Below are 16,393 nucleotides of genomic sequence, written 5' to 3' on the forward strand. Positions count from 1 at the left end.
ATATGCAGTTTATTGTTTAGTCAAATTTTCTAAATATCAATATTTCATAATACAATAAATAGTTCTCTGTTATATTTGTATATACTTGTATGTACTTGTATTGTCTTACTTAACAATTTATATTTAGTTATTATAGTTTATTTCTTTCGTTATGTTTGGAAGACATTTTTTCGTTTCGCATTTGGAAGACTTGCGTTTCATTTCTTAAATTCTAAGTTATTGTTTCTGACTGCTTTAATTGAGCTTCGTAGCACTGTGTTTTTGTCATTTCAAACATAAATATTTACAAATACATATATTCTGTAGTTGTTGGAAGACTTGACATGCTGAATTGCCAAAGGCACAGTGCTAAGCTGCAATACAGAGCTGTATATGTTGGTAATTGCGTTTATAAATGTTTTTGATTTCGATATAATTTATATATGTATATATTTTTTTCTTGCTCTGTCATCGTCTAAAACGGTAGACCAATTTCGAAAGCATTAATTAAGGCGTTGCCTGAATCGTAGATGCCTATTACCCCGAAGAGCACACCGAGTCCTATAATGAGGTAGTCTTTAGCTATTTCTTTCTGATCGAGTAGATGACCTTTGATTTTTATGTGAAAATAGCAGGGCCAAATAAAGCTTAACATGGTACCCGTGAAGCTGCCAATAAAGCCCATTAGTATGGAAAAATGCGGTATGAAAATGGCCATTAGTATGGTGGACACAATAACGCCCACTCGGAAGCCTAAGCCCCAAACCTTTAGTTCACCATCCAGATTCCATATAGTTGGAAAACGAGTTTTAGGTGGGCCTCGGAAAAAATTGCGTTCCAGGAGTTCGCAGGCAGCATAGTATGGCAATGGATAACTAAGCACAGCTTTGATGACCAAAAAAAAATTTACCAATCCTTTGAAGCCTTGTGAGTGCAAATTGTTGGTAATAACCTGTTGAGTATCGTTTTGAAATGTTAAAAAACAAATATAGCCAAAGCCGGCTTTGAATACCGCTGCAGCAATATGTGACCAATCCAACATCCAGTTGAACTTGGAACGATCTATCATATTGCCTTCTAACGTAGGCAAAAATATTTGCGAAGTGTACGAAAATACAATAACACCCAATGAAATGGGAAAGTTTTCCATATCAATGCTCCAGCGTACCTTGGACCAGCCCCAATCTCCGATTTGCAGCAGGCAGTAGCCTAAAATAACAGCATTTATTACTATGTGCGACATTGTGCACCAAAAAGATAATGTTGAGACCATTTTCAGTGACTTAAGGAAACCCATGGGCAACAGAAATATGCCAACGAACAGCATCCAAGATCTTGAATCGAACGAACCCTGCGGATATGTGCCTGCCAACAGATCGCCACAGACGACGACATACAGTATGCATGTCATCAGCAGCTCGATGAGCTGGGCAACGCTGACAGCACGAACGCCCAACTTGGGGCCGAAGCAGACCTTTGCAATGGCCACATAGCTATCTCGGACCCGGACCATTTGACCCGTGCTTGGATCCGGCTCATAAAGGCATTGCACCAAAACTTTACCTGTATAGCAACAAATGTGCGCTATACCAACCATTGCGACAATAGCCCAGTATCCACCATGAAGGACTGCAAATGGCAGCGAAACGATGAACATGCCCTGAATGGCATTCGTAACATTCCAAGCGGCTTGCATTTCATCGATTTTACAGCCGCCACCACCTTCTCCTTCGCAAACAAATGAGCTGCCTTCAGAGGCAACGCTGCCCTGCCTATAATGAAAAATACATATAAGATGCTAATAGATATGTGTACAAGGAGCAGTATGATCTGTAAATATACCTGAAACCATCTGTTTGCTGATATCTGCCATCGTACTCTTTTCCCGTAAACGAAGTGCTCTGGTACTCTGTTTTGTAATTTCCGTCCTCCTCGTTGGACCAATTGCTTGGATTTCGAAAGGGATTTAGCTCTGTTGGACGCTCAGCAACATTGCCATCATCAAGCTCACTTCCGGGCTGAAACATCGCCTGTCCTTGAGCGAAATTCTGCTGTGGATTGCTGCTACCGCCGTGACCGCCCGGTGGTTGCTCGTAGTCCTTGCGCTCTGGAATGTGCTGTCGTGCTGTTTGAACGGCTACATTCAATATATTCTTTAAAGGTGGCAATGGCGTTGCTTTCAATTTCGTTATGAATGACATTTTTTCGGCGGTGGCAGTAAACTGGAGCTAAATACAAATGGGGCGAAGCGCACTTGTGGGCGCGTGCGATGAAATGGCGACGGACGCTGTTGATGGCTGTGTTTGTGGCTGAGGCTGTGATTATGGTGGTGGGTGGAGAAGATGGCGGCGGCAGGCGCGGTGGTGTCAAGACGTTCGACGCTTTATGTGTTGAAGAATATCGATTTTCCCTATAGTCGCAATATCAGGCGCGCTAATGTTGTATGCTGTTGCAATGCTGGATTCTGAATTTTCTTGCACATTGAGTTTCAAATAAGAACTTAAACTTACACTACTTAAGAACAACAACAATCTAAAATGAACTCAAAAACTAGATTAATTTTGATTGAGCAATTTCACCAAATCTCGACCAAAATGCAGCGCATAAAAGGCGCTATATGAATGAAGCGCGTGTATCATGCGAGCTTGTTGTAGAATTTGCACATGTTTCTCACTTTACGATCCGGGCGGTGGGCAGCACTTGCAATTCCAGATGAAATATAATACAAAAATTATATAGGAATTTTATGTAACGAAATCCCTCAGCTAGAGCCGATGCGATGAAAGGAAAATTTTTGGTCAAACTAAACCAAAATGCGCATGTCCCAGAATCCTGTGTACATATGTGGTGGCTGCGTCAATGTCATATGGTCCAGCCGTGCTGATTCTGACACATTTGAGATCCACACTACAGCCACATGGAATTGAGATCCAATAAACAAATAGAAGACAGTGTTGTAACAGTAATTGCGATTTATTTGAAAGACATACTCTAAATTTATTAAATTGCTACGTTTTTAATTTTGAATTTACTTAAATCCTAAATATTTATTGTACATTCTAAAATCATTTATATGTATGTGTTGCTATTTCAAATTTACACAACTGCTAAGATCTCTCAACTAGATGCTTATGACAACCTAAACCGCGTTATGAAAGGGGAGAACTTTTAAAATGACGTACACCTGATATACTACTTCAACGACTATACACGCGTTTCACTATTTAAATGAACCACCAGTTTTGCCGGCCAAAATAATATCTCAGCTTTTTGAACAGTTATAACAATATGTACCTTAAAGATGGTTTGAATGTCGCATTTTTAGAAAGTTTTGTAAATTTATTTTGAACACCAAGTATTTGTTTTAGGGATATTTAAAATATAGATGAATACAAAATATATACTCCAGAATAGAGGTATTTAGGGAAGTTCGAGTTAAATGTGACACTGAGTATAGTACTTAAAGAAGTCAGCTCTATTTACATATACTAGAGTATTTACTGGCCTCTATCTGTCATAGAACCAAAACACTACGGTTAGCCATTCGAATAATTAACGCTCAAATTTCTCTCGTAGCAGAGAACTATAGTATATTATTTATATCGTATAAAATTTGTTTTGCTTTTCGTTAGAGTAACTTGTGATGATGGGTCAAATTTGTGTGCAACATATTCGCCGAGCTGACTATCTTTAAGCGTGTTTGCTAAAATAACATTTTTCCCGTTTTAACGTATTTATGAGCCTTACATAGTGGGAGGCTTGTCTAAATGAGTTCGGATTGTAAAATGTAGCCATTCTTTATCGGTTTCGCTTCCATTGGATATAAAACATGTAAATCTAAAAATTGTAAAAATTCGGTGATAATAACATGTGCAAGATATGTTCATTTTGGCCAACAAAACCCGTGGCTTAGCCCATAGTGGAAGAGTATTTCGGTATCGGCTGACAAGTGGTCAGTTGCTGTAGCATGTCTTGCGGACACCAGCCAAGATGTTGCTGATTTCATCATCCTTCCGCTGCTCGAATATCATCTCACTGGCCACGGCAACGCCAGAAGCGGCAATAGTGCCATTGGCCGAGAAATGGTGCGGATGCATAGGGCTGCTACTAGGAGTGGCTCCACTGGCTACGCCTTGTGCCTGAGTGTGGGAGTGGGAGTGCGGCGGAGGAGGTGTCGGCGTTGGTGCCAACAGAGGCTGCTGTTGCTGCTGCTGCTGCTGGACAAGATGTGTGGAAGCGCCGTTTGTATCGTAGCCACTGGTCGTTGCCAAGCTGTAGTTGTTGTAGTGCAAATAGCTAGTTTGCATTGGCTGGGCGTGTGCATGTGCATGGGCATAGGCGGCGGCTCCGCCTGCTCCTCCGGTCTGCTGAAACGGCACTGCCAGCTGCAGCGGGAAGGCAGTCAGACCTGTTGGGGCACAAGCTCCGCCCGGGGCTAAAGAGTAGGGCAGCTGTGTATAATAGCTGGCACCACTGGCTGAGGGAGCGGACAATGCCATGGCATTGTTGTAGGCTTCGTAGTCGTCATAATTGTGATTTGTATCTGGATACTTGACGCATTTCTGACTGCCTCCGTTGTTTGGGTCCTTGTGCTGCTCGGACATGCTGCTCTCGCAGTGCACAGGCGCGTATTCCACTTCGTTGCTCTGGTAGCGCAAAAAATCCTCGTATTGCATCCCATACACGTTTCCAGTGGTCAAGTAATCACTGTTGCTCAAGTCGTTCATGCTTATGCGCAGGCTATTGCAATTGTCGGGGACTGTGTAATTGTTCAGCTCTTCTAGCGGACGCTGAATGCTGGGTGCAGGCGTCAGGGTCATGCTATTGGAGGTCACGGTGACGCAGTGGAGGGCACTGTTACTGCTCATATTGGAACGCATGGCGGCGGCGGCGGCGGCGCTGGACGAGGCATCTTCCTCAACTGCGGAGACAGGGGGATAGAAGGTGCCCTTCACAGAGTGGCCGTGATCTAGCAGGCCGCGATTATTGCAGGTCACATACATGCCACGTCCTGCCACGACCGCAACGGAAGTGGGCGCCAGCGGATAAGATGAGTATAGACCCGGCTGTGTCTTAGATTTTTCATCTGCCTTGGCCTGTTTCTCATTGGCGGTTTTGGCAGTGCCAGTGCTGCTACTGTTGTTGGCTGAGGTGGCGGATTGCTGGCGTGGCTTGTTCGCGCGACTCGTGGCATTGTTTGGCTTGGTCAGCTTCTTTAGCAGGAGTGAGCTGTCGTAGCTGTCAAGTCCCGCCGGCTGGCAACTAGCTGCCAGGGATTCGATTTGTTCCGTTGTGTCGGGATTGCTGTAACATTCAACGGAGCTGGGCGAGTAGGTTGGCTTGAGTGGCTGCTCGTAGATGCTGCCGCTATTCTGGGTGGACATATGTGTCGATGTGCAGGTGCTTTCATCGGTGGGAGTGTTGTAGCTACCTGTGGTAGCTAGTGGCGAAGTGGATAATTTGGGCGTCGATTTCGCATTTACACTTCCATTCGTTGGAGTTTCATTTTGTTCCTTGCCCCCTGGTTGCATTGTGCGCAGTTTCGACTGCTTTCGCCGCCTAGGTCTGTACTTGTAATTGGGATGCTCCGTCATATGTATGACCCGCAGGCGCTCTGCTTCCTCGACATAAGGTCTGCGATCTTGAGGCGTCAACGAGCGCCATTTTTTACCTAAACGATGAAATGAATATGATGATTTGATGGTTTAATAATGCCTGGGGTTTTGGACACTTACCCAACATTTTACTGAGGTCCGCATTATGCAGGTCGGGATTCTCGTCAGCCAGCTTCTTGCGTTCTATTTTGGCCCACACCATAAACGCATTCATCGGCCGACGTATACGCGACTCTTTGGCACTTTTTGACTGATTTCCGCCGGGTCTGTACTTTAAATCGTTTGGCATGCCCTTATGTCGGTCCATATAGCCACCACAATTAGGTGCACATATGTCGCCTTTATAATCGTAACTCCACATAGATGGCTCAATAGGGGAAGGACAGTCGTCCATGCCGCTGGGCGACATTCCCACAGACACCATGCTGGGATGTGATAGAAATTTGTTTAGCACCGATGTACCGCCACCTAGCAGCGGTATATTTGTACTAATCAGTGAGGCTCCTGTGCCCACATACGCGCTGGAAACCATCGGGGAGTGACTGTGCACCGAATGCGCCGCATCCACCATTGAGTGTTCGTTGTCGTAACTACTGGCGTTCTGTATGGCTGGGGAGTGCAGACTGGGCGATGAGTGCTCGCTGCCCTGGCGCACATGGTATATGCCGTTTCCATCATTGGTGCTGTCCTGCAGCATCCGCATATCAGCTAAGTAACCATGCTCCGGATAATCACTGCCTGTCGAGTGGCTGTATTCGGGCGTGCGCGATAAATGCGAATACTTTTTCGTGCTAGAATGGTAAGGAAAGATTGTATAGTTAGGATACACACATGAAAACCTGTAAAATTTACATTAAGATTTCAAGAATATTAATATACTATAATGAAGAAATTCTTAGATATTTGTTGTGGCCACTACACTCATTCATTTCTTATCTCTAAAATATTCCATTTCTAATTACAAACTACATTTGCGTTGCCCATGTTGTAGCGAATTAGATCAAATTAGGTCTTTGATGTACAATTATAATTCAAAGCAAACAGATATTCGGGAACAGAGTACAACAAGGTAAAGAAGTTCGTACTGTAGTTAATGGTGGGTCCGACAGACCAACATCTATTCCTATGGGATTTCAACTTTAGAATTATTTCAATAGATCTACCGTTGAACCTTCTTATTTATGAGCTAAATATGGTGGCTGTAGCTTTTTAATTTTCCGAGGGGAAGATGTAGTTACAAATAGCATTTAAAAAAATTAAAAATTTAAAGGTTTTGGAAAAGATAATGCAATTTCCTTAAATATTTCGCATTTCTTAGATATTGAAACGAATTTTTAGAAACCTTTCTTTAAACTTGTTTTTATTCGTCAGCTTAAGGCACCTTTTCTTTTAGTCTAAAATGATATATTCACCTAATCTTACTTCTCTATCTACATGGAAATCGTTGAGTATATTGAAATATTTTTCTCTGTCTTGAAAATAAACACTCTTAAGAATTTACCTCAATGAGAAAAACTATTGGTAAATGCTTTCACAAGCTTCACCTATATATAGTATTATATCATTATACATATATCAATTAATAGTTATTGCCTAATGTGCGACCGCGAAGACCGGCTCGTATACCATGTCTGTCGATGTTCTACCTGCATTATTATTTTTCTTGGAGCTACTGCTTCAAATTACGTACCACTGGTAAAGAATGCGCTCCGTTTTTATAATGACATTTAAAAGCGTTGACAATTTTCACGTTGCCAGGGCACAAGAAATTCAATTCGAGAACCAAAAACTTTGCATTTATCAGACACACTACACACCGCTAGGACCAGGCTCAGGCCCTCCCCTTCTTCTACCCCCTCCATCCCATCCTCTCTTTGTGTGCCTCGCTAGGGCAGCGCGACAACGCGTCGAGCCGAGTCGATTCGAGTCGAGTCGAGTCGTCGTATCGGCGCGCTCCTTAATGTCAGTAGACATAAATGTAAATTGGGCGCGTGCAGCTATTGTATTATCAAAGGAGGCCGCACCGATGTATGCCGACAAGCTCGCGCAGTGCCACCGCCAACAGCTCACAGGAGGGTAAGCAAAGAAGCTGTGGCAGGACTGTGGCTGCTGCGCTCGGAGACCGAGGCCGTTGCAGACCTTTATGCATAACTTTAAAAAGTTGCGACATATCGACACATTTCAAAGTAATTCGGCTTCCAAGAACTCACCACAAACGGGCGACGAGGACAGCAAGTCGCCATGAGCGGCACAGCTCGAACGTACCAGACAAGTTTAAATATTACTGCAAGCCTCCCTTTGGGCCTTCGCCACTGGATTTGTTACCGTTTGAATTTATTGCTGCCCACTACACTTTTGGTCTATTGTGTGCCCAGCCAGAGCAGTTTGGCTTACTAGTCTCTTGCCTGCTGACTTGCTCGAATTTGGTTGGACTTGGACAAGAAGCGGCCTAATTGTTGTCTACTAACCAGGCCCTGGCGCAACTAGGCGCTCTAGTTGCGCGACTTTCTTCGCCATAACCACAACGCCAGCGCAACGATAAACTTGCAAATTTTTGTCAAGCTCCCTCTCTACACACACACACACACACACACACAAAAGTCCGGCCCCGGTCTCAGAGTCAGAGTCAGACTCATACCCATACCCATACCCAGACCCAAAACCCAAAGAGAGCCGATGCCAAAGAAAACATACGAGTATCAGTACCAGCCCATGGGCAATGCGGCAGCTGGATAATTTATTGAGGGTTTTGGTGACGTCGTTACGTTTTTGATATTCGGTTGCGACTGCTGCTGATGCTGCTGCTAAATACTTCGCCGCCGTCGATACGCCATGGTACACAAAATTATACCGTCCATGTCCGTACGGCTGTCCCGCCCGACTGTCGACTGTCGACTATTGGCTGTCGGTTTGGTCGGCTTAGTCGGCTGGTCGACGGTCGGTTGGATTCGATTTATCCTAAGTAAGCGAGCGCTCACGATGCACGAACTCCTGCAAACGGCTAAGCTTGGCTTTGTTTGGGTTCTTGGGGGCTTAGCCATGGCCCTGATTTTAAAATAGGACACATACAGTGGCCGGTAAGTTGGCATTTTTATGCGCGCAAAATGTCAACATCTTTGCAAAATGCCACATATTCTACATTGCTGGCCGGCCACGGCCGGTCTGTCTGTCCTTTGTCTGTCGCTTTGTTGCATATGTATGTATACACGGCGATGTGTATGTATGTATATACTTGTATATGTAGAAGTGTAGTATGTACATACGTCCATTGTCCGACAGGCTGGCTGTGCAACGTTTTGTTTACGACCCCAGCAACTACTATGGTGGCTTTGGTAATGGCAAGTACAGGGGACGCTCAACCACTGCCGCAAAGTAGGCAACTTGCCTTCCTTTAACAAGCTTCATTCAGGAGCCGCATTGATCTGGAGAGTGTCAGCGCTTTAGCATATTGTGATTCATGTGACGGTGCGCCGCGCTGCGCAAGACAGCCTTTTAAGTTACCTTCCCCACCCCCCCTCTGGGACCATTCTTGTCATTCGATGGTAGCCAACACACATTCAGACAATTGTCTACCAACTTTCCTTCGAAAAGCGGCGGCTTGCCGATACTTGGGCTCGGTCAAAATATTTAATACGACCTGTTCAGTTGGTGAAATATTCATATGGACCCTGGTATTTAATAATAAACTAACTCGACAATTATTTTAAGATTGCAACTATAGCAGATTAATTTCCCTTTACTACTGATTAATTAGACGTCTATTCTATCCTCAATCAACAAATTGGTTTCAAATAATTTTCATTTGGAGTTTTGCTAAAAGAATATAAGTACCTATCAAATTATATTTTTCTAGCTATGCATATTTATATAGATTGGCGGAGAAGGAACTTTCAGAAAGATATATATAATAGCCAAATTGGCCAACTGTGTATGTTTTTATCTTGATCTAGCGTGTGAACAAATTACAGAATAAACAATCCATATATATTCAAATGAAGTATCTTATTTGCATATCTAATATGCAAATCTTAATTAGGCATATATGATATTAAAGTACATAATTTTGACTTCCAGAAATATTACTACTTACATGTATAGTGTAGGTTTTCGAATTACGATTTCTAAAGTTTTTTTAAACGAAATATTTGAAAAGTCATTGGACATGGGGGAAAGAATTTTTAAACAAATCGGTCAAATTTTTCCAGTTATGCATGAACAATAAATATTAAAGAAGATTGTTAAATAGCTTAATTTTTTCCGTTTAAATCTTAAATCTTATTTTACTGTTTCCTTTGAAACAATACTGCGCACATTATGCGCCTATCTGACCGTATTAAGGAATAATAAATACCAAATTTTAAAATAAGTAGCTAACTCACAAGTTTTTATAAAGTAAAAGTTTATAAAGTAAGTTGAAGTAACCTATTTTTCTATGTCGAACATCGTGTTTTTAAAAGGGTTCATTTTGTTTTCTTTTAAACTATTTTCTGCCAGTATTTATACTAATTTCCCGCCAGATGTTTTTTTTTGTTAGGAATATATATTTTTTTGCTATTACCATAATATTATTTGTCACCGATAAATAACCAATTCAATTTTATTCGAGCACAAATTGAACACAACTACCAAATTTTTCTCTCGAATTAATAATTTCAGTAAATACAACAACTTTTCAATTTTAAGTACAATACGGTAGTACAAGTACTGTTTCCCTGAGTCTACTACAAAAAATCATTAAATGGCAGTTTGGGCATGGAGAGATAAGTATTATTGCGTCTGTTATTTTTTTAATTACTAAAAATATCATCCTGGTATAAATTAAGCTTGTAATTTATGATTAGTTCTAAGCTACAATAATGTAAATAAATAAATAATGTAACATAATCAGATTTTAGTTCAAGTATAGACGCAAAAACGCAAAACCCAAATATGCTAGAAAATCCACTAAAACTGTTCTGAAGTGGAATAAGTTCATTGACAAATACATGGATTTGTTTGATAACGTATTCATAATACTTGTGTGTACTAGATTATAGAGATGTACTAAATAATCTGTCATTATTATTAATATTTCATGAAAGTATTCTATTTATATGCTAACGATATGATATGGGATGAGAGCTTAAAGGTTTAAGAGTACTTTGCACATACTTTAAATGTTTATATCTATTGTGTGACATTATATCATTACTTAACTACAAATTTCTACATTTTATTTCACAGCTGCCATAATTGTATTGAGATTTTACAATCATATGTATTTTCTTTAAAAGTACTTAAAACCGGACGATCGTCACAAAAAGTTCTTGTAAACAGAAAGAATAAAAGTTAAGCAGTTGCAATATATCTGGATATGTAGAGACATACAGCTTTACACAGAAAAATGTCTATGTACTTATATAAACTATCCCCAATTATGAATATCTGCATAGGTCTGCAATATTTGTAAGCGAAATAATGCCGATAAGTGGCAGTTAATAGCTATTGATCCTTTCTCTGACCATATTTGCTGTTGTACTCGTACAAGTATGTAACGTGAATATGGTTTTTAAGAGAAAAAGCCATTTTGATTTCGGGCACAGTGGGTGTGGCCTCCACAAGAAGCCGCATCTTTGTTGTGCTCCATTTGCAGTCTATTGGCTGATGCTTGCGGGTCCACAGGCGCCGCAACTCGACTACATTTGTTTTCTACAGATTTTTGTTGCTTTTCTTAGTTTACAAAAACCAGTCTCTGGTCTGACCGACGCGTCGGCGCAGCGAAACCGTCACGAGCTCGGCACGACCAAGGCAAAGCTGAATAGTGGCTGAATGTGCCAAGTGCCAACACGGCTGCGGCCCCAGGTGTGATGTACCGGAATAACTTAACGACGCAGTCGCGATGACTCGATCTGGCTATATGTATATGCGAACACGTACATACATACATATGCATACTCGTACACACATACTTGTAGGCATATGCATATGCAAGCAAGCATGTATAAATGTAGATGCTGTTGACCAATAAGCATAAACAGCGCAGCATCCGGCCCGCCATCTTAACGCGTTGCTTTAATGAGCATTGGCAGCAACAACAACAACAACAACAGCAGCAACAGCAATAGCAACAACGACAATACGGCCCGGCATGAAGGTAACGCCACAGGTAGCTGCCTTACCTCTGCGAGCAAATGAAAACGGAGGCTGAACCGAGGAAGGTTGGAAGACCAAGAGAAGACCTGTACGCATGCTCGCGTATTATGGTTGCATATGAGAGATATCCATATGCATAGTATTTACTAAGGTACTCGTATATATAAAGGTATACACTCGCACACACACACACACACACACAATTAAATTAATGAAGCGAGCGAGACAACCGCCATCATCACTTAATACACTCGACTTCTGCGCTCGTTCGGCTAATGAGGTTTACTACCGTCGCTAAAGACACAACGGAGACCTAGTTCTCACACAAGCGATTTCAAGAGCTAGAAAATAAAAAAAAATCTAATGAATTCAAGCACGCACCTACACCCTCACATTGTTCCCAGCATGTATTTACTTTATGTATTATACATAGTCGTATATAAACATATATACATGAATGCAACGATAATTGCGAGAACTTAAAATAACTACTTATAGAGTAGGTCGGAAAGTTGGTGTACGCTTTTTACTAAAATGAGCTCCCAAATATATAAATGTCCATACAACATTCTCTACTTACATTGAGAAAGAATATATTAGAAAGATATTCGAAATTTCAAGAAAATTTTTCATTTTTCTATTTTCTTTAACTAACTATTAATCTATCTGAAAATGTAATTCTAGACCGCAGTTGACTTCCTCAGAGTGTGAAAAACTGTTTAACATGTACTATGTGAGCGTTTTGGGGCTTAAGAGGTGCTCGACTATTCCAGGTACGTGTTAAGGATCTCAAATTTACTATCAATAAGAATTGATTGATATTTTTATATTTTTAAATGTATCTTCTCTAAAAGCAAGATTTGATTTCTGGCAAGCCGTTCAAGTTTCCACAATAGTTTTGATCAAAATACTTATTTTTCTACTAATTTCAATCAGGGAAATGTTAATCCGCGCTTACTAAAAAACACCGAAGAATTTAGCAGAAACTATGTATATTATAGGTATAACTTATTAGCGCCATGATACGAATACAGAAACTACGACCAGCCGAACTGTTTCGATTATTATTAGCCCATAAATCCAAAGTTATTGAGACTTATAGGATTCACAGACCATATATATGCATATAGAAATTTACAAAGGTTTTCAAGCCGAACCAACCACAGATTAAATTTTATATCCTCTACTCCACGGGTTAGGAAGTATATTTGCAAATCTGAAGTCAAACCTACGTATTCGGCAGTTAGATGCGTGGATGCTATATGGATGCTATATGATCAGCTTGACGAGGCGAGTTGATATAAACATGTCCGATAACTTGAACCATAGCAGCTAGGGAAACTTAACATGGTATGTACGATAACCCTTAAGTTTGTAGATAATACCTTAAATAGATTAATACCTTAAATTATTCAACAAAATCGATCCACTTTATTATAAGTATATCGCTACCATATAAACGATCGGTGGAGAAATCATGATCGATACTTCTTTTCCTTTTTATAGAGTATCGTACAAATATTTAAACTTGAGTTTTGCAAAGCGTATCAGTCTAAAGTTTTATTTAGGATTATTGATTGAGCAATGGAAGGTGTGAGAAGGGGGTATTGAAAAGCTGTAGTGACACGACTTAAATAGACATACTATACATATCATAGGTAATTACTATATTGCAGGTAAACGCATCTTATCCAATTAATTTCACTTTCAGGTACCGTTCTTATATAAAAATATCTGACACGAGTTAGAAACTTCTAATTGAAATCTGTTCATAAATATATTCTATATCCATTTGAAAAATATTCTATATTTCCAAAAGTTTGTTATTTGTTTTTTAATTTATTTATCTTTTCAGTAAAAACGGTTTGATTGCGTAACTAAAACATCTCGAAACCTCATTATATATACATCCGCCAAGTAATTGGCCAGTTTTTAGATGAATTTTATATAAGCTTTCTAATTCTTACTAATTAATCGTTTAGTAATTGCTTTCGTTAAATCTGCTAAATAATTGGCAGGTTTTTAGATAAATTTTATATAAGTTTTCCAATTCTTACTAATTAATCGTTTAGTAATTGCTTTCGTTTTGTTCACGATTGCGGCTTAATAAAGTTTAATATTTAAGTAGTAAAGCATTTAATCAGTTTTTCGTGAAGATCACTATTACTATAACTAGGCGATTGTTAAACTTAATAAAACCACATTTTAAGCGTCTTCATTGTGCCATAGGTAATGAAAAGGAGTGGAGTAGAAGCGTACATATACATTTTTATTTCACTAATTAACAGCAGAATTACTCAGTATGTATTATATGAAAACTATAAATTCAAGAATGTTAGTCAAACTTAACAAAATGACTACGGACTTGTGGGCGAAGCTTAATTCGCTAGTCCGTGTAATTACGAGTATGTATTAGATATCTTTGCAATATCGATAGAATATTGGAATGCTTAACTTAACAGTTACGCAATTAATTTAAAAGTCTTTTTAACTTTATACCTTAACAGTGTTAATTGTTCAGTATGTATTAAAAAGTTGTATTAAAAATAATCATTCTATACATTTTTCATATAACAATTACTATCCATATTCATAAGAAAATATAAGCCTTCAAAATATGGAAATTTGAAGTCAAATATAATATTAATAGTTGCACTAAAAATTAAGCATTGCTCATTTGTAATGTATCTATACATTTAGTTTAACTAGGATTAGGTAAAAATGTGCACGCAATCGTTTCAAAATAGGTAAAAGTGCATCAATTTGCAACTCTGCCTATAATTAAATATTCAGATATATAATATTCATATAACGTCGGAAATAATGTGTGCTATATAAGTAAAGTTACTTATTGTACCTAAATTGTGTCTGGCAATACTTTATAAAATAAACGATGGTCCTACTGCAGAAGGACTTTCAATAATAAAATTGTAACTAAAGATAATTCGTGGTTCATGACGATCATCCTTTATTATGTTGAATTGGAAATATATCCTGTTAAAACTGTTCTCAAAAATTAAAAGCAAAAAACTTACTATATAGCCTCACTTTATTCTATTTCGGGACAAAGGATCCATATTTTTTTTTAATTATTTACAAAATATGCATAATAACCCCAAAAGCCTCTCTTGGTCTATTTTCGAGCTTCATTTATATTTTTGTTGGTTTTTTTGTTGTGCTTTTAAATTGATTTTTCCGACGGGAAAACGCTTTAAAATGCCAAAGCTGTCCAGTTGCAAGACGCACAATATCATTTCTTGTTATCAAAACTGTTACATCTGAGAAGTAGCTGAATCAAAATAAATGTTTAGCATTATCTACAATATTTAATGAGCGAAACCGCATGACCTCTGTCCATACACAGTTTTGAACTTTTCTCATGGTGTTTTGAGTTTCAGTTTTTATGTCGGCTACCCTAAGAAAGCGAAGAACGAAGAGCGTTCTCTTGGTTTACTTTCCACTTGACCAATTCTGAGTCTGAAGTTGTATTTTAGCCCGCAAGAAAGACACAGTAAGACGAATCTAAATTATTCGCGGGCGTATTTACATATTCATACAAACACACGCACACACACGAAATCAAAAGCGGACATACGCATACCTATAAACATATATACATAGTATATATACATTTATATATTGTATGTATGTATGTATATGCAGAAACAGGGACACGTAAATGGGCATGGGTAGTATAAGTAAGTACTATATATAAAATATCTACGGTTGTATGTATTTTATGGGAGTCTTGGAAAACTGGAGCCGCCACCAGCACAGACAAATCTGAGCAAACTCTCAACGATTTAAAGCGATGTATAAAAAGTAGCGCTATACTTTTACATCCCCGTCGCTAGTTGTTGTTTAAGTTTAAGTCGAATGTTGTTGTCGTTGTTGTGTTGTTGTCTTGTACGAGTGTGTACACGTATATGTGACTAAGTCTTGAAAACCCCGAGTCATAGTCTCTATGTTTAACATGTGCATGTGACTGCACATACATACATACATGTACATATGTATATATGTACATATATATTTATATATACATATCTATACATATGTATGTATATGTTTGTATGCACACGGCAACGGCTAACCGACAGACATCTAGAGAATTTCTTCACAACTACATGCGCGTTTCCATTTTTCATTATGGTTATTATCTTGAAGATATGTATCTTCGCTTCAGTTGGATATAATTAAACAGCGAGAAAAAAAATTTTAGCATGGGAAAAATGTAAATATTACTTGTAATTTGTTAGCAGATGATGTGGATGTTCGTGATCATATGAGGGTTCCATTTTATATGGCGAGGCAACAGCAACAGCAACGGCAACGGCAAAAGCTACGGCTACGGCAACAGCAACGGCTACGACGTTTGCGTTTGCGTCGTGGTAACGGTGTTGGTGACGTCGGTGGCGATGGCGGTGGCAGGTCGATGTGATTCTTGTTGTTGTTTGTGTTGTTGTTGTTGTTGTTGATGTTGTTTTCGGTTTTGCTTTAGCAGGGCCAGCAGCATTTTGCTTAATGTTGCATTATTCCGTTAGTTTTTTCCCTTGTCTTGGCCGTGGTACCATTTTCCTTAGCTCTGTTAGCTGCAAACCATAAATTTGCTCATTCGTCTTGATGAATATGTGTAACTAAGTGTGTTGGCATGTCTTTTAACTATG

At 39.4% G+C, this 16,393-nt stretch overlaps 2 protein-coding genes across 2 annotated transcripts; both read right to left on the reverse strand.

Annotated features, from left to right (window-relative positions):
* Positions 1–28: 28 nt before the first annotated feature.
* Positions 29–2,946, reverse strand: LOC115628732 (vesicular inhibitory amino acid transporter). Its single transcript, XM_030524939.1, has 2 exons — positions 1,822–2,946; positions 29–1,751 (listed from the first exon to the last, which is right to left on the reverse strand). Exons 1-2 carry the CDS (start codon positions 2,178–2,180, stop codon positions 455–457), a joined length of 1,656 nt encoding a protein of 551 aa, XP_030380799.1. The 5' UTR covers positions 2,181–2,946; the 3' UTR covers positions 29–454.
* Positions 2,947–3,704: 758 nt separating this feature from the next.
* LOC115619951 (putative transcription factor SOX-15) lies at positions 3,705–16,024 on the reverse strand. Its single transcript, XM_030512980.1, has 3 exons — positions 15,972–16,024; positions 5,715–6,385; positions 3,705–5,650 (listed from the first exon to the last, which is right to left on the reverse strand). The coding sequence occupies exons 1-3, from the start codon at positions 16,022–16,024 to the stop codon at positions 3,933–3,935; spliced, it is 2,442 nt and encodes an 813-aa protein (XP_030368840.1). The 3' UTR covers positions 3,705–3,932.
* Between the last annotated feature and the right edge of the window lie 369 nt (positions 16,025–16,393).

This window comes from Scaptodrosophila lebanonensis, unplaced genomic scaffold (assembly GCF_003285725.1).
Source record: "Scaptodrosophila lebanonensis strain 11010-0011.00,11010-0021.00 unplaced genomic scaffold, SlebRS2 tig00000001-arrow-pilon, whole genome shotgun sequence".
Lineage (NCBI taxonomy): Eukaryota > Metazoa > Arthropoda > Insecta > Diptera > Drosophilidae > Scaptodrosophila > Scaptodrosophila lebanonensis.